Consider the following 26,534-nt stretch of genomic DNA (forward strand, 5'->3'; position numbering starts at 1 on the left):
AGGCTACAAGATCTCCAGGAAAGACCACACCAACCAAGTAGGAGGAGGCATCGCCATCGTCTTCAAAGACTCCATCAGCGTCACCACCTCCACTGAAGACTCCCCTCTTGCCGCTGAACACCTGCATTTTCAGATTCGCACCGACCCGAGGACCACCCTCAGAGGATCCCTCGTCTACCGTCCTCCCGGACCTCGCGCCCCTTTCAGCGACACCATCGCCAACTTCATCTCCCCGCACGCCCTCGCCTCACCGGACTACATCCTCCTAGGCGACCTCAACTTCCATCTGGAACAAAACAACGACCCCAACACCACCACCCTGCTCGACAACCTCGGCCTCAAACAACTGGTGAACACTGCCACCCACATCGCCGGACACACACTCGACCCTATCTTCTCCGCCAGCAAACACGTCTTCTTCAGCCACGCCTCCGCCCTTCATTGGACCGACCACAGCTGCGTCCACTTCACATTCCGACGCGAGACCCGCCACCTCCGCACTCAACCCATCCCTCGCCGACAGTGGAACAAGATCCCTGAAGAGCAACTCTTCGCCGCACTCGCCGCCAACCAACCCACCCTCACCACCGACCCCCAACGTCGCAGCCCTCAACCTCACAAACTGGATCTCCAACTGCGCAGACAACCTTGCTCCCCTCAAACGCTCGCAGCGACAGAACAACACCAAGAAACCCCTCTGGTTCTCTGACACCCTCAAAGAATCAAAGAAAACTTGTCGCGCACTTGAGAAAGCCTGGCGCAAGGACCGCAACGCTGACAACATGACCGCCCTCAAGAACGCTACCCGCAAACACCACCACCTGATCCGCACTGCCAAAAGGAATTTTTTCACCGACAGACTGGACAAAAACAGCCACAACAGCAGAGAACTCTTCAGCATCGTCAAGGAGTTCTCCAACCCCAACGCTAACGCCGTCACGCCCTCACAGGATCTATGCGAATCCCTCGCCACTTTCTTCCATCGCAAGATCAGCGACCTCCACGACAGCTTCGGACACCAGACCCAACCTAACACCACCGAACCCACATCCCCGACCATCACCCTCAACAACTGGACCCACATCAGCACGGAAGAAACCAAATCCATCATGAACTCTATCCACTCCGGCGCCCCTTCGGACCCCTGCCCGCACTTCATCTTTAACAAAGCCGACAACATCATCGCCCCGCACCTCCAGACCGTCATCAACTCTTCTTTTTCTTCTGCTACCTTCCCCGAATGCTGGAAACACGCCGAAGTCAACGCCCTACTAAAGAAACCTACGGCTGACCCGAGCGACCTGAAAAACTTCCGCCCCATCTCCCTTCTGCCTTTCCCAGCCAAAGTAATAGAGAAGACCGTCAACAAACAGCTGACCACCTTCCTGGAAGACAACAACCTGCTCGACCCCTCACAGACCGGATTCCGAACCAACCACAGCACTGAAACCGCCCTCATCTCAGTCACAGACGACATCAGAACCCTGATGGACAACGGTGAAACAGTCGCCCTCATTCTTCTCGACCTCTCGGCTGCCTTTGACACCGTCTGTCACCGCACCCTAATCACCCGCCTCCGCTCCACCGGGATCCAAGACCAGGCCCTGGACTGGATCGCCTCCTTCCTCGTAAACCGCTCCCAAAGAGTCTACCTCCCTCCGTTTCGCTCAGAACCCACTGAGATCATCTGCGGCGTACCTCAAGGCTCATCACTCAGCCCGACACTCTTCAATGTCTACATGAGCCCCCTCGCTAACATCGTACGCAAGCACGACATCATCATCACCTCCTACGCCGACGACACCCAACTTATACTCTCCCTCACCAAGGACCCCGCCAGCGCCAAGACCAACCTACAAGAGGGTATGAAGGACGTCGCAGATTGGATGAGGCTCAGCCGCCTAAAGCTGAACTCTGAAAAAACTGAAGTCCTCATCCTCGGCAACACCCCGTCCGCCTGGGACGACTCCTGGTGGCCCTCGGCACCGCACCGACCCCCGCAGACCACGCCCGCAACCTCGGCTTCATCTTGGACCCCCTTCTCACCATGACCAAGCAAGTCAACGCCGTGTCCTCCGCCTGCTTCCTCACCCTCCGCATGCTCCGCAAGATCTTCCGCTGGATCCCCGACGACACCAGAAAAACCGTGACCCACGCCCTCGTCACGAGCCGCCTGGACTACGGCAACACCCTCTACGCTGGGACCACCGCCAAACTCCAAAATCGCCTGCAACGCATTCAAAACGCCTCAGCCCGCCTCATCCTCGACGTACCCCGCAACAGCCACATCTCCGCACACCTGAGACACCTGCATTGGCTCCCAGTCAGCAAAAGGATCACCTTCCGACTTCTCACCCACGCACACAAAGCCCTCCACGACAAGGGACCGGAATACCTCAACAGACGGCTCAACTTCTACGTCCCCACCCGCCCCCTCCGCTCCTCTGGCCTCGCACTCGCCGCCGCCCTCGCATCCGACGCTCCACGGCGGGTGGGAGATCTTTCTCCTTCTTGGCGGCCAAGACCGGGAACTCCCTCCCCACCAGCCTCAGGACCACCCAGGACCACTCCGCTTTCCGGAGACTCCTAAAGACCTGGCTGTTCGAGCAGCGATAACCACCCCCTTTGTCCCTAGCGCCTTGAGACCCGCACGGGTGAGTAGCGCGCTTTATAAATGCTAATGATTTGATTTGATTTGATTTGATTTCTCCCGTTAGTGCCTTTGTCATAGATGTAGGTATGTTCCTAACTTTGTGAACCTTGGCCACTGCATTATCGTTAATATGATTTTGTGAGTAACATTCTTTTAATAAGCCAAATTTAGATTACATTGAGAATATCTTGGAAAATAAATTGTCCTGTTCCATAGCCTTATCCTCACTAACCAGTAAAATTTAACCCTTATATTCCAGTTGGGATTGGGAGTTATCATGAGGTCTCTCTCTTGTGGTCATCCTACCAAACGCGATCCTTCTTTAGCTACATATATTTTTCTTTATCAATTGTCTTACCCTTGCAACTCAATATTGATATAAAGTACCCAGTCACATCAATGGGTTTGTTCCCATATCCAACACTTTTAATGTCAGGTGTTAAGAGTTTCACACTGGGGAAATAAGTGCCTTAAATCATCCCTAATCAGTGTGCGTCTTGACCCGGAATCGGCCATTACGTTTACACTTTTATCTGGAATTTCTACCATATAAAGTGGTGCATTGTTCTTCTTCTGTTATATGATTTAAATTAGGTTTAGTTTCATCCTTTTTCACAGTACCCCAATTTCTACTTTTGCACGTCCTTGCATAATGGCCCTTAGTTTTATAATATCTACAAAGCTCACCATTAGCTGAGCATGACTTATCATTTGTTAAATATCCTGGAGACCATTTTTAAAACACACATAATTCTTCTTTTCCCATAAAATCGTACCATGGCTATCTGCTTTTGACTTAATATCTACATGTTCAAGTTTTTCATTTGTGACCTTGTGAGCCAACCTTTTCAAGCCTATTCTAATTTCTTCAAATTGGCGAGCAATAACAATTGCTTTCTCTAGTGTTAAGTCCTACTCTAATAAAAGTTTTTTTGTTTGTAATTTAACATCACACGTTTTATATACCATCCGGTCCCTTAGCATTTGGTCCTGAACGGTACATTATTTACATTTAGCAGCCAGTATTCTCAAGGCCCTTACAAATGACTGTTGGTCCATTAGGCAATATTCCTCTTCCAAGAAATGTATGCCTGGCTTCCACTTCATTTAAACCTTTTTTTATAATAGCAGTCAAGCTGTTTAGGTGCAGTTTCATACTCCTCGAACTCCTTCTCATCTTCGTCATCTAGATTTGTCAGTGGTAAATGAGTTAAATCCTCCTTCTTTCAGGACCTAAACAATGTTTTAGAATGGCTTATTTTCTTTTACTAGTGTAAACATCTCCTCTAATTGCGTCTCAAGTCCATCTTGCTGTAATACCATCCATCATGAAATTGGGATCAAATAATAGGGTGTTATTGAAGTGGGGTACCCAAACCACCGTTAGACATGCACAGAACAGTGCGCAAATCACTGATTACCAAATGGCCGTTTACACAAAAATGTATTTACCCATCACGGAAACTCACTGATGTGTTATTCACCATTAGATTTTGTCATAATTGGTAAGTATGATTGATTGTAGTGCGGGAATCACTGTATGTATAATCTGCACCAGGGTGTTTTAAATAGCTCACAATTTGTTGTTCTAACTGTTTCTAGTATGTTGCTCTTTGTGTGTGTATAATCCACACTATCCTGATTAGACATGGGCGATGTGAAATGTTGCGTACACCATGACTAGACTTCAGGGTTCAATTAACCGACTGTACTGCTTCACCCAAAATGGCCACCAAGATAAGGCAATACTTGAGGTGGCCACATCACATGCTCGTCTTTGCAGCGACGGCTGGTACGCTCATGCTACAATTGGGACATCATGTGAAGACACTCAGATGCCTCCTGTGCTCTTAATTTCTCTTGCACCCGGTTCTTACCTGAACCAGGCATTAAAATAGCATTTACCATCAAGAACTCCGACTGCCAACCTTCCCAGAAGTGTCACTAGCCCACTGCACAACTCCTTCTGATCTAAGGCGAAGTAGCCTCCTCATCACAGAGCTCAGGCTTCTCTTGCGTTGCCTGTTCATCGCCATTGTTCAGTCTCTCACTCCACAGAAGACAGTACCCAGCCTTGTAGAGGTATGTGAGTTTATTCAGCTAAAGAAAGATAGCTTCTTCTTCTTGAGAGAGAAAGCCTGGGCTAACTGCTACTTACGGAATCACAGTCCAACCAAGATTCCACATTCCAGCACCAGGTTCCACCCAGAATGCCACAGCTTGCCTTCCCTAATTTATCTATCTGTAACTGTAGAACCCTTTCCCCGCAACACCCTCCCCCTAGGCTATTTTGACCGTCCCTGCCCCTTTCTGTAGGAAGAGTCAGCCCACCATCAATCCAACTGATTTTAAAATCTTATCAGCTGTTTGTGGTAGACGTTGGAGAGCCTCAGGAATGATAACAGATTTATACTTTATCTGTTACACACTGCTGAATACTCTGTGCATGATATTAGTGTCATAGCATCATTTGTCACTTATTGACTTTTGCGAAGGGTACTGGTACAGTGTTCTTGCACTGAGCATTGTACTGAAGGAGGACGTGCTAGACATGCGTTAGTCTTTTGACCCCATGACAAGAAGTAGCTGCACTCACTGGAAAAAAAACTACATTTGTGTGGTAAGATAGACCATGGTTGGCAGGTGGGGAGAGGGGGTGTTTGGGACAGGGGGTAAGATTAGTCGCCATTATAACCAGAGAGTTCAGGTGACAGAAGGTGAAGGAAAAACACAACCTTTTGGCTAGCACATCTTACTACACTTCTGCCACTTTTTTGCATTGTAAATAAGAGACCTTACAGTTAACCATTTACAGACTTTAATGGTACATAATTCCGAATGTTGGAGGAGTTGAAGACTGAGTTGGCTTTGACTTGTATATTACTAGATGGCAGCAATGAGGTTTAACATACTGAGCTATCATTTATGTTACAGAACAGGAGAGGAAGTGGTTACAGAAAGCAACAAGCTGAGGGAGTAGAGGGTGAGAAGATGGGATGAATGACTGGTGTCTGTAATGGGGCAAGTATAGATATCTTGAATACTCAGTTCACTGTCGAGGTGGAAAAGAAGGATATTAGAACCAATGCAATTGTGGCAAAATGGGATAATAAGCAATTTGACAGAATGGTGCAAGTAATAAATGACAGAGACTGGTGATGGAACATAGCTGGAGTGTAATGACAAGAGTTGGGTATAGGTGTATGAGTGGTAGGAGTGGTGTCCGGTTACAACAAGAGATGAAGTGAGACAGGTGTGGTAGATAAGTGGGGTAGCTAATAGGAGGGGCAGTGCAGAGGTGTCAGGAACGTGTATAGGAGGCATTTCATGACCGATGAGACAAGGGGACCAGTTACATGATTAGGCAGGGAACAGCAATCAGAGGAAATGTGATTATTGACAGGTGGGACAGAAATCATGCAACATAAGAGGAATGTGTAATATAGGAAAAGGGAGAGGGCTCAAAGGAGAGTAAAAAGATGACTGTAGGGTAGGAAGTCTTAAATCACTTGAACTCTGGATACAAAATTCAACATTTTTCCAGGTTTATATATGACTAGCTCATCCATTCCAAGTTTTGTTGCATTTTGGGGCTTGTGGTCCTGCTTTTTTTAAATTGAGGAAACAGGAGCATATCTCCCAAAATTCAAAGAGAAAGCCTTGACTGGATAAGGTACTTACCCATTTAATACAGAAATGTGAGTGCTCTGGGGAGAGTGTCAGGAGGGAAAAGCGATTGGATACCAACATTGGAACCCATACTGCCTAATTCTGGGTACAAGAGTTTGATCATGTTGCATGAATGGTAGCATAGGGTACAAGATTGAGGATAGAAAGATGAAAGGGATGCTGTTCCAACACTGATATGTAGAAACAAATATCGGTGGCAGTGATCAAAATATTTTCCTTTCAAACACATTTCTTTCAAAGTTGATGCAGCATTTTACAATAATAATTGCCTTAACACTGCACTTATCAAAGTCTTAGAGCTAAGCTGTGTGAATGGAGAGCGAGCAGTTGATGAGAGAAAGTGGAGAGAGTAAATAAAGGTAGTCATGGAACATGCCAAGAAAGCCACCCTGCCTTGATCCATAGCCTTTAGACTTAAAATGTTGTTGCCCACATAGAAATTCAAAAATAGGAGTCTTACGGAACAATTGTATGCTTCACTCTGTCATCTAATAACACATCAAGGAGCTGCCTCTGACTTTGCTCACAAGCATGAGCAACCAGGTTTTCAGGCTTACTCATTTGGTCACAGCCATCCGGAGAAACTAGAAGACTGCAACAGACATTTATAACGGGCTCTTGTTGGCTGGGCTCACTGATATAACAGCTGCTGCTGTTAAAACTGCTGTTAATCAGGGTATATGTCGCTACCTAACACTTTTTCTGTGATATCCTTTGGTGGCTGATATACATCCCCTTTTCTGGCTGACATTTTGATTCACTGCTGTGACCAATAGCTCTATGTGCACTTTATGTTCCAAATGTTTCCAAGAAACCTGTCCATTCACTATACTAATGGCCACTTACAGACCTGCCTCCAGGTTCATAAAGACTCATTTACAATAATTATACCACCAGGAAGACCACTTAGAATATCAACTCTAAAACTCTGTTTAAAGCCATCATAATAGGTAGAGAGCTCAGTGGTTGTAGCACCTGCTCCTTAAACATTTGTGTGAAATTCAGATAACATGGTGTAGTCCGGGCATGGTAGACGTAGGGCCTGATTTAGGTCTTGGCGGTGGGAATACTCCATCACAAATGTGGCACATATTCCATCCGCCTTATTACGATCTCCATAGGATATCATGGGATCGTAATAAGGCAGACAGGATGTCCGTCACATTTGACGGACTATTCACCTCAGCTAAGACATAAATCGGGGCCTTCGTCTTTTAGATCACCCTGCTACTCACAAAAGTAGGTAACTATACGCCTTCTAAACCCTCAGAAATGAGGCAACCACGGGCTAACCTACACTTCCTGTAGATTGGAGGAGAAAAATCTATACATTTCAGCTCACTGGAAGAATGGTTCATGTTACATGCAAATGCTGGCTCCTCCGTAAACTGCAGCTAGAAATATACCTATGGCCGTCTCACACCTTTGCACCATACCTTCAGAAACAGTGAAGCCGGTTTTTAGGTGCTTTGGCCAAGTTCTGAAATGCTTGCAGCCCCATAATGAGAGCTGAAGCTAACAGCCTCTACCTCAGAAAATTTGAGGAGACGTGGCTGGTTAAGAAGAGAATGATGTGTATGATTGAATGTACTTGTAAATACATTACCCTACTGTTGTTAGTTCTGGCTTTGAACTGTATCCACAAGTGCCTTGTACTGCACTTAAGGCAATGTGTGTTATTTTAGAAAAACTGCAGATAAATAATAACTACTTTTACATATGCAATACAGTGGTAGAATTATCTGTGCCAAAGCATACACTTCGTAAGGGTGGTCAAATCCCTTTGTGTTATCGAGTTTAAAAGCACGCATATTTGTGTTAATACATTTCAGTCTATTCTAAAACGGATGCGATTAGAAAACGAAGTATTCCAGTAAGAAAAACCTTCTAATCTCTCTAAAACAAGGGTATCTGAATGTTTGTGCAAATATTTTATCTTTACACCGAGAAGAATAGCAGAGAATCTTCAGTGGTTAATCAGATAATTAAATATTTTTCTAGAAATTTCAGAGCTTCTGTTTAGTTAGGAAAAAAATAACCTAAGGAAGTTGTTCAATGTTTATTTTACATTGTTTTCACATTGCATGGTGCAAAATGCTATAAGGTCTATACTAAAATTATAGTCACAAAATAATATATGAGAGCACAAAGCATTAAATGTATCCTGCTTCTTGGTATTTCACGTAGATGGAGTTAGAGAAAAGTCTTTATTCAGACCATGAAATCCGCCTTATGGAGGATGAGGAAAGACTAAGAAGAAAGATGTCCGATGATTATGACTCAGATTTTGATGATGATGATGGAGGGAAGGAAATAGTGATGACTCAAGATCTGGAAGACAAGTGGGAGCAGAAAATGAAGCAATTTAGACTAGCTCCCCGAGTTACAGGTATTTGTAAAGTTATTGAATCACATTCCTTTTTCACACCAGTTTGTTTTGACTGACTTCAGCGATCTCTCCAGCCTTTCTTCAAACCGTGTGTTGCAGATGAAATTCCGATTTCTCCAATACCATGTTGATGAACTGTAACAGTTGAAAGTCAATGCTGTCCTCAAATACTAGATCCGATGACAATCATATATATATATTTTTTCAAGCTTGTACACTGGATTGATTGATTTATTATTTTTAATGTTTATCTACGTGATCTAGCAGTCTCTTTGAGCTCACTTGCCACAATTTAGCAAAACGCAACTGATAACAGGGAAAGGACCAACATTTTTGTTTAAGTGCATGCAGAGACCAATGTTTTAGGATAGAAGAGTGGGTAGTGGGTAAAAAGAGATAGCAGTGCAGGGATAAAGCAAAGGGAAGAAGCAGCAAAGGCCAATACGAAAAAGGGATTGGAACCCGGGACAAAAACGGTGACTGAAGATTGGGGGTGATGCGGAAGAGTAAGCAAGAATGGAGTACATTTATAGAAATTGGAACAGTAACAGCTGGCAGGCAGAGTGACAGAAAAGGGTAAGGGATCGGAAGAAATGTGGTAGGGAGTTAAACGTGTGGGCATAAGTGCAGAGTGGACGGCTAAGCTGAAGAAATGAAAACATTAGGTTGGCATGAGGCTGTGTGTATCACCACTAAAAAGAGTATGCTACCCCAACACCAATATGGATATACTAGTCTATGCAAGGAAGGATGATAGAAAGTTGGAGGTTTTGGAGCTACCTCTTTAAAGTTGGTGGTATGATAAATAGCTTGCTTAAAGGTATGGTTGTCATCCTAGTGAGTGTCACTCATTCAAAACAGGATTACTTTTGGCCCCCATTCTCCTACTTGAAGGCAGACAAAAACTAACCATAAGGGGAATTTATATTTCTTGAAGAACAGTTGCATTTGAGAGGGTGATTGTGTTTGTGGCTGGCAGTCACATGACTTGGTATGCCCTACATGTGACTGTGTATACCCCATGGGGCCTTACCAACCTTCCATGAGTTATGACTTGTTAGGAAATCTATGTTTTTCCCTACAAAGCAGTCCACATTTGTTTGTCTCTTATGTAGGCTACACAATGGGTTTTTCACAACGGGTTTTTTGAATAACTACTGACTAAATCCATCACATCCATACATGTAATTAAAATGCAGATATACCTTGGATTTTCTGAAAATCAGACATGGATCAGGTGGTAATGGACCCACATTTTAACACAGCGGGCCTGTAGCATCTGTTTCAAATGTACATCACGACCTACCAGATAGAAAGATTCGGTTTTCCGTGGCTTTTTTAGGTTTATTGTAATGGTGTTTTCATAATTGATGACTTACAGTGTTATGGCTAGCATGAAATAACTCGTTTATAAAGTGACTTAATATTCACCTTGCTTTTAACTATATTAAGAGAAAGAGATGGACAATGGGGGTAGAGCTGACTATGGTTACTTGATTCAGAAATTACAGGGACGTGCAGGATGTGACGGTGCTGGACACAAGCATGCTAGTTTCTAACATTTCTATTGTCTTTTACATGGACATCTTTTATATTTAAGTTTCTTAATACATTTCACAGAAGCAGATGCAAAGAATGACAAAACATCTTTAAACCGGAAACTGGACACTAATCTGATCTTGTTGGTCAAGGAGAGGCTTGGCAGTGAGGACAGTTGGCTCCTACCACAGACACATTGGCAGCAGGGAGAAACTATGAGACAGACAGCAGAGCGAGCATTATTCACTGTGTCAGGTAAGCAGCTTCATCTGTGCTTTTACTACTTAGTACTTACATTATTTTCTGCGTTGAATTCTGTAAAGTCCTTGGATCGTTTAGTTGGGGCAACTCTGCTCTAAGTGTTTTGTCCAAAGAACTACTAATATCACTAGACCACCATATTGCAGGCTTTTTTTTTAAACAGGAAACAGATGGGAGTACCCTGCCTCACACTTCAGCATGCAGTCAGCCCTATTGCATCATGGTAAATGTAGTACAAGTTTTTTCTTACTTCATTAATTAGTATGTAGTATTTTACCTTAGTAAGTGCAGCTAGTGCTGTATATCTCTGGACGCGTGTTCCTAGGTTTAACCCTTCATCAGCAGAGAGCAGCAGGTTTATCTCTGGTGTTGCTGAGAATGCTGCCAAAAGTCCTCTCCGGTTTCAGTACCACTCACTGACACGCAGGTGCTTCAGCTCTCTTGTCAAGTCGCTGGCTCAAGGGACCCTTTGTAAACAGGAAACAGATGGGAGCACCCTGCCTCACACTCCAGCAACTTCTTCCCCACCTATACACTCATGCCCCAATGTGCAAGTTTATCAAGGTCTTGATTGCCAGCAGGATAATAGTATGGAACTTATCACCAGCCCACTGGCTGCACAATGAACTAGCACTCCGACTGGCAGAATATTACCCTTGCTTCCAACGAAATCACCAAGTGTGGCTCGTACAGACAGTTCTCGAATTGAATTTAATGGGAAATAATGAAACGTGTCTGGACTTTTGAACAGAATCTGTGGAGTGTTTAGATACTCAGTTTAAGACCACGACCAATGCTGCAGTTGATCCTTCTGGGCCCGATTGGTCTCAGATGTTACAAATATTATAATCCACTGTGTTGCCTTTAAATGATCATTCTGACAAACTGGATGTGCAAGTTGACTTGCTGAACACATTTGCCACATATGTGGCAGGGATTGTCTGCAAATTAGATATCCTAAACCATTTGATTTTCAGAGCGCAAGTAAGCATCAACTTCGTCCAAGCGGCCTGTTGTTGCTCCCCAATTATAGAAAGCTTATCATCCCTTCCATCCTTCCCAAGCTCAGTTTTGTTGGAAATTAGGAGGTTTTCATCTCATTCAGAGCCACCAGCCTCATCGGTGAATTTAGATCATCATTGTGAACAGGCATAGAAATAAATTAAAACACTGGACAAATACTTACTCCCTGTTAAGAACTTAACAAATAAAAAGCTGAACCACTATGAAGTTATTGGAGTTTTTGATTAAGGTATGCCGGTCGGCACAGACTCTCAAAAGGTTTATTCTTCTGGAGCTGAGTCTGCACATATAACTCTGTCCCCTCATCATCTCTGCGTTCTACTACCTGACTCGTGAAAATGATCTCTGTCAGTGGCTGTTCCACTGACACAGCGCACATTACGTAAAAGAGTAAGGAAACGACTCCATAAACAGTGGAATAAAAGGCTGCGCCCCTCCCTACTTGGAAAATATAAATAAATGTCAACTTTTGGTCCAACATGACTCACAGCAGTATCAGGAGTTTGTAACCATGACTTTGCCAATTGACGTCTGGTCAGTCTGCAACCATCAAGCGAGTTTACCGGCTAATACCCCATTCATGGGGGGGTGGAACTTTATCTGAATAGGCATTGGGACCCTCCACTAAAAGTAAAATTGATGGCTCTGTGACATCAGCTGCTATAAGTCTAGGAAGGGACAGTCATGCAACTACCCTAGAAACGTAAACAGTCTTATTACGGTTTGCAAAACAATCAGTTGTGACGTCGTATGACCATGGGTTAATAGTTCTTTTGCGATGCCGTTTAAGAAACAAAGTAATGTCTCTCCCCCAGCAGAACCAACCAATCATGATTGTGCTGTTATGCAGATCGCCTGGAACTGAGGCGAGAGGGATCTAGAGGTGATTCTAGACCGGCGGGCCAGATCCATCCAAGATCACCAGCCCGTCAACAATCGCCTCTCTCTGAGTGGATAACCACAAAGTTACTTTTCAATCCTGAATATCGCTCAAGAGGTGCTCATTATATTTTTAATAGTGGGACCATTTGGAGATTATTTAAGGCAATTCCGGAATGGGTGGCGTAGGATCTTGTGAAATCCTGTCTATTGAATTTCTTCCTTCAAAGGGCACTCAGACAGGGGAAGCCACTGTGCTGACACTAGTCTCTGTTGCCCTAGCGCAGTCAATTTTGGCCAGAGAAAACCTATTTTATTCATGAGTTATTACGATCAGCCATTTTAGGAATCCTGGCTACCCTTTATTGCTGTTTGATCCATCAAGTCATAAAGCCCCTCACGAGTTGAAGCCATATTCTGTCCTGAAAGGTGCTCCGGCTAGTTCCATCACACATAACAGCACTGGAAGGACTGATGCTGATAACCCTTTAGGGACAAACTGGGACTGGTTGCCCACAGCCTCATTCCATCAACAGCCCAAATGAATTTCTTTGGAGGCACCTTTTATAACCAAAGTCTGAATCTTTGACATTATTGTCTTGGAACCTCAATGGTGTTGCTCAGAAGATACAATCTGCGGACTCAATTTTGTTTCTAAGTTGTTATGAAATGTTTGCTGTGCAGGAAACTTGAGCGGAGGTTTCTAGAATTCTGCTACCAGCGTTTCTGGAATTCTGGAAAGCTGCCTCCAGGGAGCATAAAAGTGGTTGAGCCAGGGGTAGGCTATCCATTTACACTGCTGTTAAATTAAAAGGGTGGATCACACCACGTATCCTCGAGGAGAATTGGGTACAAGGCATTAAGATCAGTAATTGGAGATTGCAGCAAACCCTCTTTTTGATAAATGTTTGCATCAGGCCTGGAGCAAAGGGGAAAAGGGATAAGTTGAACTGCCTGATGCTTATTTTGGGTGATCTAGCTGGTGATCAGCCTCATGCTGACTGGTAACAGGGGATTTTAATACAAATTTGTTTCAAGGTTCCACTGAAGTTCTTGAGGGACCCAATCTTTAAAATCATCTGTTGGTGCCTGAACAGTCCAAGCCAGGGGGATGCCTTTGCAGCTCCTTGGGTGAACATGTGGGGCTGCATTTAAACAGTATGGGATATAAAGTATTGAACATCCATTTGCTGCAAGACATTCCTCTGATCTGGACGAGATCTGATGGGCAGACATGTTCCTTCTTGGACTACACCATTTGCAAAGTGGAACTGTTCTCTTTTATCAAAAATATTTTAATATTCCCAGGGACTGAGAGTGACCATTGCCCCCAGCCTATTGTTATGAAATGAAGCCTTGATCATCACGCAGTGGCTCGGGCTGTTGGTGGTTGAGCATGTATTGAGACTTTAAAGCGTATAAAATGGAGCTCCACCATTAGCGACGCAGCAATGGCTAAATGTGTTAAATATCTAGATTCTGAAGTGGCTGACAATATGTCTCCAATTAAATTATGGGCCGACCTCATCTCCACTTTATGGTTAAGATTTCATCAACCAGCTAATAATTCTATTTCATCTACACAGTTTACCAGATTCGGGAGTTAAAGAAAACCCGTAATAAAGCTGCTAGGGCATCCCGAAAAAGTGGCCAGGCTCAAAAGTCTTATTAACTATATTGAAGGAAACGCAGAAGGCTTACAGTGAGACCATCTATGAGGAGAAAAGGAGAAGCTCTGACTTTTTTTTGGGTAAAGCTTGTCTGTGCCAGTAAGGACTCGAACTCAGGAAAGCTTTGGTCCCTTATTATTAAATCAGCAGATGGTCAAAGGGAGTATGGCAGCATTAACATCTCAAAGGGTGAATGGGCATCTTTCTTGGTCAGCCACGTTTCTGTAAGCGAGCTTGAAGATGATCTGCTGGGAAAAGGGGCATAGAGTCCTTTTGTAGCATTTTCAATGTGAAGCCATGATTTCTTCTCCACCTCGACTTCATTGTATTATCTCAAGGCAAAACGAGACTGGGCTCCTGGCCCCAATGGCCTTTCGCAAGTGCTGCTTAAGCAGGATATAACATTTTGGGAAGACCGGCTTATGAACCTATTTGACTTCTGTGAAGCTTCCAGAATTCTTGAGTTATGGCACAGTGCTATAATTTATCCATTACATAAAGGCTGCTCAAGGTCGGACCCAGCCAATTATAGGCTAATAGCTCTACTTGATAATGAGGCTAAGTATTATGCTAGTCTCCTGTTAGAAGACTTGCGGACTTGGGCTGAGCGAAGGGGTTAATTCCAATATGCCAAACAGGGTTTACCTCTGAATCTACTTACAGTAGCTGCTCAACCACCTATCACTTTATACAGCCTCGAATAATTTGGAAGTGAAGTTGTTAAAAACAAAAGTGGTCTCTTTTGGTAGAAAAATGCTTTTGGGAAGCAGCTGGTATTATAATAGAAATAAACTTATTTCAGACCATTGTTATAAATACCTAGTGGTGCATATTGATGGTAGGGGCAGCTTTGTAAAGCAGAGGAAGGAGGTTAAAGTAAAAGCAGTGGCCTTGCAGATGTCTTTTGAAACTATTTAAAACCCTTATAGGGTTAAATTTGCTACCATTGCTGGAAGTCATGAGAGCAGATATCACACTCTCATTGACTTATGGCCAGGAAGTTATCTTGGGCAGAGACATTTGTTAGTTGAATAACTTGGTTACTAAGATTTATAAGAGGGTCTTTTGCCTGCTGAAATCATCATCTCCTGTGCAGGTTCGGCTTGAATTCTGCTTCTTAGATCAGTGGGCAGTAGGTGCTGGTGTCTTACTGTAATTGTGTCGTAAGCTACAGGGGACAAAAGTGGGTAGTCTGGAGTCATTTGTATGGCTTGAAATTAGTTCCACTGAGTCAAAAAGGTTGCACTCTCGCTTTTTGGATGATTGTAGGTGGTTACTGAGAGTAGAGGATCTTTAGGGTGACAACCCATCACCGTCTCTATTGCAAATTGGTGTTAGCTGTGGTCCTTCCACTCAGACAGAGCCCTTCTTGCTAAATGTAAGCATGCTTGGGCAGTAATCAACACATATGGGCCAGCTATTCCTGCTGGCTATTTATCATGCACTTTTGGTGTTCATATGAAAGAGAAATGTATGGCCCCTAGGCCGGGAGACTGGGCTTTCTTGAAGCATCTTCCCAATTGGCTGCTCCACCCAGGGGATGGTGTAATGTTTAGGGGTTATGGCAGTTGGGAGGACTCTCTTGAACATTGTGGTATGTTTGTGCCCAGCTCTGTGGGAGGAGCGTAGATCCCTGCTGTGGGGTAAGTAGAATGAATTTGGGTTCTGCTCCTGTCGGCAGGCCATAATTGCGTCTTTGGATCGAGATAATATGATGATTGTTTCGCTGACAAAATTCACCAGTGTTGCACTAATTAAGCTAGTTAGGGCCCTGCGAGCAGTGACTAATGTCTATGAAAATATCTCCTGCTCCTGCTCTCGCTCCTTTGTTTTTTTTATAGGTTAATGTGATAATGGTTGATTTTTGCAAAGTACATGAGTTTTAGATTTGAATTGTTGCCACCATATTCATGGATTAACTAAAGCACGCAAGCTCTTAAGGGTTTACGTAATTGCTTTGCAGTGCATATGTGCACTTGAACTTGAATGTTTTTACCTTCTTTGGGAGATGGAACACAGCAGGCACCCTAGCACTTAAAGGACTCATGTAGTTGTTGTAGCAATTAATACGTGCAATATGTCTCTTTCTTGATTTGCTGCCCAAAAAATGTAGTTTGGATTTTTCGTTATTATTGTAATGTATCCTCTTGATGCAAATGCTTTTGTTCTGGCAAACTTTTTTCTGCTCATATGTGTGTGTAATTAATGTAATTGAGTTTTTACTGTGACCATATTCTCTGGTATTAATACTGTTTTTTTGTGGGTTTTTTTTTGTAAAAGTGGGCTTTTAAATTGTGTATGTGTCATGAAGTGGGTGTTTTTGTGTTGTAACTGATGTTGGTTTTAAATTGTAATGGGTTTTAACATCTGCACAATAAATATATATTTACTTTCAAATGTATAAGAATACTCTAGCAGTAGTCCGTATACATATTGTTTCTGCTTAGCATTAGGGTGGCATTTCAGACCATCAGAACTAGGTTTTAAGATAGTCTGATTCCTATGGGTTACCACGCAATCAGTCTTGAACTTTATAGAAAAGCTTCAAAGGTAGCAGGCTCTAAATAGTTACATTGTTGTTTTCAATAGTGTTGTTCTACCTCAGAAGACCTCAGAACCAAAGTAAGTTATACATCTCTAGCGTTTGTGTGGCCCTGGAAATTAATCACAAAACAAGTTGGCTGGAGTTTCCCTTTAATTGAACATCCATTTAATATATTCTAATGCACACTGTTGAAAGACGGCTTTACAATAGTTAACCATTCTGACATGAGCTTTAGATTTATAAAATTACCGTTTACAATTATTATTCGTGTGGTATGGCCTTGGTTATATTTTCTTTTTAAAGGTTGCCCATCTGGACGCTTATCTGTTTCGGCATAAGGCTTCATTAATGTTTGTTTCCTACTCAACTTTTCCCGCATTTTTTAAATTTATTATGACTTATTGTGCGGATAACAATAACATTATTGCATCCAGAATGTCAGTAACAAGTGCTTTTACAAACCAGGGTTTTTTCCTTGTTGTTCCTAGTTTTATACCCATTAGCGATAATAGCAAGATGTGAAAATATCTTCCTTGTTGCTTTTGTTTCTTATGGTGATGGAGTTATTTGGGTTCTGAATATTCTAATAATCCATTTAGATCCAATATCTTTTCTATTTGCCTTCATACTTTGCTTGAATATAAAGTGCCTGATTTGCAAAGTGATTTCGATGGAGTTCATCTTTTTTAAACTAGAAAGAAAGTGTATCTAAAACGAGTGCAATTTACAACCGATTCAGAAGATGAGTGCAAGTATCAATACATGTATATTGGTGGCAAGTGGCACCCGTCTGTGAAACGTACACAACCCCCAAAGTGTTCATTGGCCTACTTTTCACTTGTACGCATTCCTACAGAGTAAGTCTCGAGTGGCCGTTGACATGAAGTGAACAAGCACCTGGATGCAACGTAGTCAGTATTTATAAACAAGTACAAATTCAGTAACTATGTGGTTGAAGCATTCTAGTGCACGTGCCTCTGAAAATATGAAAAGGGACATCTGTGCTTTGCATTTGTTGGGGGTGCAGTGCAGAAAAAGATACATGTTGTGCAAAATATACTTTAACTGCAGAAAAGAAAAAACACGTATCATAATAAAATCTCAAATTTCATAATTATAAACATGCATGCTTGAGGCAGTGCACACATTGCGCTATTAGGATTAGTGAAATAAGCACACACCTATGCCTATGTTTTTAACCTGCCATACATTAAAGCATAACATAGTTGCTACGCAGTGGATGCAATGTGCTACTGTTATTTGTGGATTTCTCATAATTTTCCTGTATTTGAATTACACAGGTGGCAACCTTCAAGTGCGATTTCTAGGGAATGCACCTTGTGGTTTCTACAAGTACAGATTTCCCAAGACATCCCGAACAGAGGACAACATTGGTGCCAAAGTGTTCTTCTTCAAAGCTTGCTTACAGAATGGAGATTTAGCCACCACAATGAAAAAAGAAAACTTTGTTTGGGTCAGCAAGAGTGAACTGCAGGATTATTTAAATCCAGCTTATTTATCCGAAGTCAGTAAATTTATATTGGATCTCTAACCAATGGAGATAATGCCAACAGAGTGAACTGTGTCATAAAGGACACCACATAACCAGTAAAAGGCAGCATCTGATCTGTTATTGTGCGCTTTTCCCTCCAAGAACAACTTTTAGCCTTAAAAAAGAATATGAGCAAATTGAAATCAATGGGGTATTAGTACTGCTGCATTTGGAAAGTGATGTACAATTCATTATTATGTTTTTAGAAGTTATTCTACAGCAAACAATGGGAGGAAAATCCTGTATATTATGCAGTTTCTTAAAGAAGCACTAGCTACTATTACATTGTACACAAAATATAGGAAACTCTGAACAAAAATATAATCATTAGCCATTTTAGGTTTAAGCACGGATCATAAAACCTTAATATCATACATTTAACCCATTGTGTTCCTATTTTTTGTCAGAATGTGGCATTCATAAATGCACAGTCTTTGGCAAGCAAGTAGGGCTAAAGCTTAACTCCACATTAGTGTGTCATGACTAGACAAGGAATGTGCAGTATGAATGCAGCTGAGGTTCATATCTGCGTCTTTCTTTGACTTGTCTTAATGACCAAGCAATAGCTGAGACATTTCAAATCTTTTCATAAAAAAATGTACAGCTGTCATGTTCCTATGGTATGTCTTATTTGTTTTGTGTTACCCACAGTGCTGAAATATTGGCTATGAAGTACATGGCAAATAGTACTGCCTATTGTTTTTTAAAGCCGTGGTTGAACGATTTTGCGGACAGTGTGCTAAATCAGTAATTGTCAAATGTCTACTGAACAGCATTGCACTGATGAAAATTGAATTATGGGATGGAATGCTTGAATAAATCCCAGCTTCTGGTATTTCCTCTGGGACACATTTCAGTTCATTATTTGCCCGTTGTGCCACTCCATACAAGACTATCCTTCATGCAAATCAAGCTTGGTCCTTGTCCAATAGAAACAGTACAACCTGAACTGCCAGTCCTGCTTCCCCGCTGATGCTATTCAAGAACTGCAGTGTCTTTCTCTCCCTCAAATCTTCCACCACTCCCATGTTCCATGCCCCTTTCGAAGTGGCATGGTGTAACTCTTGGGAATACCTTTCAACTCCGGAATAAAAATATAAAACTGAAAAATGTTTCTCGATTCATCTTCAGTGCTTAATTGTAGCACTGGTATCGAAATAGTAACTGCTGCAAGTCTCCACTCAAGAGTCTTTTGTGGCAGATTCTGGGGCATTGTGTCGTTGAGAGTAGGCTTGCCATTGACTAAATTGTCGCATTTGATGACTAGGTGGGAGACTTGCACTCGGAATGTGACTGTAATAGATCAGTGCTATAAGATGGGTACTCGCTCACCTCTCCCATTAACATTCTTTAGCAGTGGTCTGTAGATGTTGATTTTTGTCAGAATTCAACTGAAAGGTCACACTCATTTGCAGCTAACAAGTTATTCATGTAGTCTGGTAACACCTTTTCTCTGAAAATGGACAGACATCAAAACAGTTCACCAATGGAAGATAATTTTTTTAAGACATTTCCAAAACGTTGTGGGAAGCATTTACATGTTCTTTTCAAAAGAAGAAAAGCCATATCAAACCTCTGTTCTCTTCGCTCTTTTATGATTTGTAAGACATCTTGCCTAGTACAAATTGTGATAAAAGAAAGCTTTTCCTTAGTAGTGACCACTTGGCTGGAGTTCTTGCATGGCAATAAACCCTGATGAGTGGCCCGTGGAATGGTTTCCCACCTTATAAACAAGATCATCGCCAACAGATACCTATATACCAGGGAAAGAATCAAGAAAGGTAATACTGGGAATCTGGTCAAACCACAAGGCCGGGGTTTGCTCCAACAACACGTTGCTTAAAAAAATAAGGCTGGCAGCAAAGTTGAAAGTTGATGGCAAAGCCTGCTGTCAGAGGAAGCAGTGCCTACATAGAGACGGCAATGACTTATTCTGAAATACTGATTGCGGGTGAGGTATGAAGAGGGAACACTAGAGGTAGAGCACACCAAGAGTGAATGTAGCAGTATTATGGCTCTTAGTTCACGGACAACATCCATTCCGGAGCTGCAACACTGACACGGAAGTGTTGAGGTGCAGAAGGCTCACTTTACATGTTCCTTAAATACCACAAAGAGCGATTTGTGTGCTGTCAACGTATAGGTCAGTGCACGTGAGGAACCATTTAGTCTCCCTCTCCTCACTGCTCCCCTTTTTCTCCCTTTTATTGACCCCCGCCCAAGCATCCTCTTGTTTTTATTACATCTAACAGAGCAGAGCCCGTTGCCGTAGTACCCAAAAGCTTAAAGCAATAATTTGAGTGGGCACTTATTCTATTGACTGTAAAGAGACTGTGCTGAACACTGATTGTTGGGTGGACCTCTGTTATTCTGAGTAGATATTAGATGATAGTTATGCCTTGACTGTATAGTCTTGCAAAATTGGTTTAGGTGATGCGTGCCCCTCCCTGAATAGCTATTGGGCAAGGACAAACAATGCTGCTGATTCATTACACAGGAACTCTGGGCACAAAAACGTTTAGAGACACACAAAACTACTTTAAACTGCTAATCCTAGAAAACTTGCACAGCATATGAACTCTACAAATGGAAGAGTGGGACCCCTTCTTTCAGAGGTCACAATTCCTCAGTATTTTATAAAGGTAAACACTGTAAACAATCAAGATTCAGCAAATCTTAAGTGCAAGCACATCAGCGAATAGTTATATTCTTATTTTGACTACATCTGCCTGTTCTCAGAGCAAGCTGGTGCCAGGAAAAGCCTAACATGCCGAGATTTGAGCTCCAGATTGAGTGCTGGAGGGTAAGCTCGCCCCTTAGATGTGCTAAGTCCCACTTCATTGTGCCCAGCAGGAGCTTTAATGACGCAATCTCCTATCCAGATCTACTGCCTAGAGCCACTAGGTCCAGTGTAATGGAAACTGAGGTTGCAAGGTGTCAGCTGTGGCCCGACCAAGGTTAACATTTAACACTTATAATTTAGTTTTGTTGATTTTACTGACTGCTAGGTCCTGATATTGCTCTAAGAAGAAAAAGGTGTTTCCTATCCTAATGAAGTATCATGATCCCCCGTGGTAAAGATGACCTCATCTCCAAATAAGGCAAGTTCATGGTTTTCCGTGCCGAGCCTTATTCGCTGTACATTCTCTGCAGCTCTGATGTGAGAGATTAAGGGTTCGGTACTGACAGAGAATAGTATGGGAAACAAAGGGCACCCCTGCCTAGCCCCTCTGGATAGTTGGAACAGCTGAGACACCTGAGGAGCATTCAGACATGACCATGAATGCAGTGCTGCTGCCATACTGCTACCCACAGGACCACCAAATCCAGAGTTGTGCAGCTTGGCTGCAGACATTTTTCCCTTGAAATGGCTTCACAGCATCTTCAAGGAAACAAAAAAGTTGTAGTGGCCAGCCATTTCGTCATTACTTAACAATATTCTGGAAGCCAGACACTCCCAAAGCAGTAGCCCATCTTCAGGAAAACCTTAACTAATGCTTCCCATCTGAGTTAGTGCAATACAATTACGTAGCTAAACACACACATGCATGCATACTTGTCTCTTTCTTGCTTTGTTACCTCTTAGTTAGTAGCCCCGATTAAGGTCTTGAATTGTTTTTCCTTTTTTCTCTTGGACCAACAGATTGAGTCCTGCATGTCTGCCACCTTTGCCCTCGTGTATATGGCAGGCAGATGTGTTCCATTTTCTCCACTTCTATTACCCTTTACATTTAACTTCTGGTGTCAACAGCACTGGACACCACTATTTGCAAATAATGTTAGGAAAGACATAACATACGTTAGGCTTAGAGTCTTTGATGCATTTCCTAACATGGGCCTAATACTACCATGAAGACTTCTGAATCCCTCAAGACAGAATTATTCCTGCTGTATACCAAAGAGAATGCCCAACTGATCTCATTATGATATGAAATATCTACCATTTTGTTATGTTCCTCCATGATTTCTTTAGTGCAGTATCTTGGTAATTATATTGGACTGTACAACTATCCTGCATCCCCACTTTTCCAACGTTTCTAAATTTGCATATTGCTAAGTTCAACTTCTGAAAAACTATTCACAAACAAGAAATTAACTAGGTTTCCTTGGCAATGGCATTACATACTAACGGAGGCAAGGTTAGCCTTACCAGATTGTCTAGAGCATCGGTGTCCCATGAAGGTCATTCCCCAGTTGCTGAAACCTAACTGGTGCAAAGAGGTCTGAACAGTCTTTTCTGAGTCCCTTATAAACCAGGATTGGCTTCAAGTTAAGTTGCTTCATTTACAATTTATTGCAGATGAATAACAAACTCATAGTTGCAGATGGATCCAGTGCTACTGGGAACGAGCCCACCTTAATTAGAAATTCCTTGTATCAAGAATACAGTGTTCAAAGGAGTTAAAAAAAAATAAAAAAACACGGGGACTGTTCGCCACAGAACTCCTCACCCTGACATCTCTAGTCTTATGCAAGAGTCTACATGAGTCTGTCTGTTCATTAATGACCCCTTATCTCCTCAGTGGGATTTATGTTGGAGCATTTTCTCTAATAAAATAATACAGCAAGATGTGTATATGATATACTTACTTAGGGCTGCTCATAAGATTGTTTTGTATACAGATTGTTCTCTAGCCATATGCTAATTGAGGTGCTGGAACAGTGCACCAGTAATCTATTATCCACAACTACTGATACCACAGGTTACAATAATTGCCGAGATATGCCATTACATGGCCCTTCCATTTTTTCCATTCGGAAATAGGGACTTGGAATGGGAATCTGTGTTTGCTCACCAAATCACACATTCCTGGTTCCTGCATTTTTCCCCTCTGAGCCCTTATCCCCGTAGACATTTCAATAGGTGTTTCCTATTAAATGTTTGTGGGAAAAGAATACGATGTGTGGATTTGCTGCTGACCTCGCAATTCCGAATTGGGCATATTCACACGTTTACAGCAGGCTCTGAAGCACTCTGATTCTTCAGGGTCTTGGAGATTTATTGGGCACTTGTTAAATACTGTCATTTTATAGTGATTGAGCTTTGGTGGGGAAGTCTTCATTATTTCTGAATAAGCAAGTGTAGCACGAAGATCCACTTGCGTAACATGTATGGTTGGGCGAGATTATAACACATTTATTATAAATTCTGTAGCTCTTAAAGAAGGCAAGCGCTTATATGTGTTGTCCACTTTCTATCATTGAGATATACACCACGGTGAGTTATTGGTTAAACCTTAGATGAGTCACCGAAATTGTAATAAAGTACTAACTAAGAAGGACAAATGATAATACTACTTTCATATTCCCTTAACAGAATGTCTTCTTATCCAGAGTACATTGTGTACTATCACTGAACATGCCATGAGTGACAAGTTTCTGCCCGGAGCCGCTGTTAACTTTCCCCTTCATGTTGTTAAGTTTCTCATTCAGCGAAGAGATTGTTGTGACCAAGATCTGTTATACATAGATTTGTTGTTCTGGCCTGTGAGCCATCCACAAAGCCTAAATGTGCTCCATCCACAAAAATGCTAGTTTTTCTTATGTGAAATCACTAACACTGCACTCGTGTATTCTGGTTATTCATCAGGTCATTTTGTGTGTGTGCTACAAAATTGTTGACGCTCTAATTAACTTAATAAGATGGGTTGATGCCCAAGATCGGGACTGAGTCTTTGTGAGTCTTTATAAGACTTAGACCAAGGCTACTAAACAGACCTGTGGGAGATCAGGATTCCAGGATAAACCCTTGTAGGTTTAGTCGTAAATATGACCATTCCATAAAGAAAAAAATTATTAGGCTATTAAAAATCAGCAAAGTATATTTTTGCAAGAGGTCTAACATAAGGTCTGCCTCTGAAGAAAGTCCAAGGTAAGAACTAAGTATAAATCATATAGAACAGACAGACTGACATAAAGTCTGTTCAGGTAGAAAGCCTAAGTAGTTGTCAGTAAACAGACTAGCACACATCCTGCCTTGTAAAGAAACCCAGAAAGAATGGGCTGTTCTGCAAAATAAGACCGCTTTTATATGGTTTTACAGTATAAAAGCGATGCACACTTCACGGTATGATATTACATGGTTGAACTGGTAAATGTGCAAACATATAAACCAAAAAATATTCTAGTAAACACAATATGTCTAGAGACACCTAGTTTGTAAAGCTTTAAATGTGTTAGGTTATGCATAACCAACAAGGGAACTAGTATAGCAGTACTATGGATTGACTGGCATTCACAGAACACCATCCGAAAACCTTGAAAAGTTACAGAATATAGGAACATATTGAAAATCGCTTCCTGAAGCAAGAACAAATATTACAATTTATATTCACACAGACTCCACAGCTTAGGCATCATTTTCAATTAGTTTCTTGAAATAGAAAAGTGCACAAACATGAAAAGAGAAAGACCCGTTCACATGAAAATAAACTTGCACTATTATTCTACAAATATGAATAACTGTCAATGAAAGCTGACTGCGACCTATTAATGGTAACTAAATCACATCTAAATTAGGCATTATTTCCTAATTAATAAAAACTCGCCTATGTAAGCCTATCCTGTGGCCCATTAGGATACTCTTTTCATTACACATGTGTTCTTCTGTATGAAGAGGCCTTAACCACACTGGGCATGTAGAAACATAATGGTATTCAGTTACTAGCTCCCAAAAGGAACCTTTAGAAAGTCACTTTGTTCCCTGCTTAAAGCCTCAGGAGATTAATCTGCTTTAGCCTCCAGCTGCAGCCAAGAATGAGGTTTCAAAACTGCTCCCAGAGCAGTAAAAAAGGCCTGGGAATAGTGAGGTGTTTCGGTTCCTCTGGAAAGATGACCATTTAAGCAATGCCAAAGAACCTAATTATCTTCAAATGAGCCTCCCCTGTCTCAGGCAGGTGTCAGATGACACAGTGACAGACCCTTTCTTTCTCCCTTCAGCCAGGCAGGCTCGAATCCCAGTATGTGACATCTGCCCCTATACTGGTTTGAAGTTACAACAGAGGAGGGGTTGATCATTTCCCTAACCACATTTCTGGTGTGAATACACAGGGTCAGCACAAAAAGTGAAGGGTATTACAGTCTTGGATTTAGGTAGGGAGGGGCACTGGGATTGTTTGCAGTAGGGCACATAGGAAAGGCTGCAAACGTGGGTAGGGTAACCTCTGGGGGACATTTTACCCCACTGGTTAGCTAGAAGCCACAAGCCACAAGTCACCTTCACCCACAAGCTGGTGCCTGACATAAATGTGGCTTTCTCAGTACACTCCTAAAAACACTGCTGGACCCCTGGAAGATTAGGAGAGGATTGAACTTGCTGCATGAGACCCATTAGGAATTATGAAGGACTGCACCTGCTCTGTCTTATACCAAGGACAAGGCAGTGGACACCAATGGTTATGTGTTCCCTGTAGCTTTAAAGGAGGGCAGACATAACAAGCTACATGGGTCTCCTCCAAAGAGCTCTAGCTGTCTAATTCCAACTGGACCAGGCCTGGTCCTTACTGGTGCTGCTCCTGAGGTACTGGAACCCAGGGCTGTGCCAGATTATACTTCTTATGCCACCTGAGACCCTAGAACTTAGAAACATTTTGACCTCTGGATGACGAGGACAAACCTGCCAAGCTGATCCAACAGAGGTGCATTGCCACTAGGCTAGAGATTCAGGTTTCTACCACAGCAGCAAATCTGATTCAGCAGAAACTTATGGAGAAGGTACCTGGCCATGAGGAGCCCTAATTGGCTGCAGCCTTGCCCCGTTGGTAAAATCTGCTCTCCCAAAAAGTGAATAAGTGTGACCAAAGAATGTATCTGGCCAGCAAGCGTCATTCAATGGGTGTGAAATTGGATTTTCTCTCAGTTGGATTTTTCTGCCAAAAACCAATGGCTTCACCCTGACCTTTTCTGATTGCCCTGTCCCGTTCAAGATTTTGGACTTCCATTTTTGAGAATAAGCCTCAAGGTAAAACTTCCAACCGGGTCAAACTTGGCTTCTGTATTCGGACCACGGTCCATAGGGGCAGCTTCAAATCACACCTAGGTCTTAGCCAGACCATTTCACCACTTGAATGCGTTTTGTGCTTATGACTTTTTGGTGCTGATTTTATTTAAAATCTTTCAAGATTAATAACTCCAGTTCCCCTTATTCGATTTTGGTGGCACTGGTCTCATTTAATTTAATAAAATGTACTCTATTTTTCTAAATTGCTTTAAGGCTTTTCTTGTTTTGTGTTTTTATTACTAATTTGGTACTGGGTAAATACTGTACATACTGCCTCTAAGATAGGCTTGTCTGCCATGGGCAATAGCTACCTGGACGTTGAGGTCAGGTTTAT

At 42.4% G+C, this 26,534-nt stretch overlaps 1 protein-coding gene across 1 annotated transcript in view; it reads left to right on the plus strand.

Annotated features, from left to right (window-relative positions):
• The window catches only part of MRPL46 (mitochondrial ribosomal protein L46), a 31,060-nt gene extending 12,012 nt beyond the window's left edge, over positions 1-19,048 (plus strand). Inside the window, exons 2-4 of the mRNA XM_069222725.1 lie at positions 8,531-8,732; positions 10,353-10,526; positions 17,951-19,048. Of these exons, the coding sequence (XP_069078826.1) occupies positions 8,531-8,732; positions 10,353-10,526; positions 17,951-18,201 (627 nt within the window). The 3' untranslated portion in view covers positions 18,202-19,048. The remainder of the gene's footprint in view (positions 1-8,530; positions 8,733-10,352; positions 10,527-17,950) is intronic.
• Positions 19,049-26,534: the final 7,486 nt, after the last annotated feature.

The sequence above is a fragment of the Pleurodeles waltl genome, chromosome 3_1 (genome assembly GCF_031143425.1).
Source record: "Pleurodeles waltl isolate 20211129_DDA chromosome 3_1, aPleWal1.hap1.20221129, whole genome shotgun sequence".
Taxonomy (NCBI): domain Eukaryota; kingdom Metazoa; phylum Chordata; class Amphibia; order Caudata; family Salamandridae; genus Pleurodeles; species Pleurodeles waltl.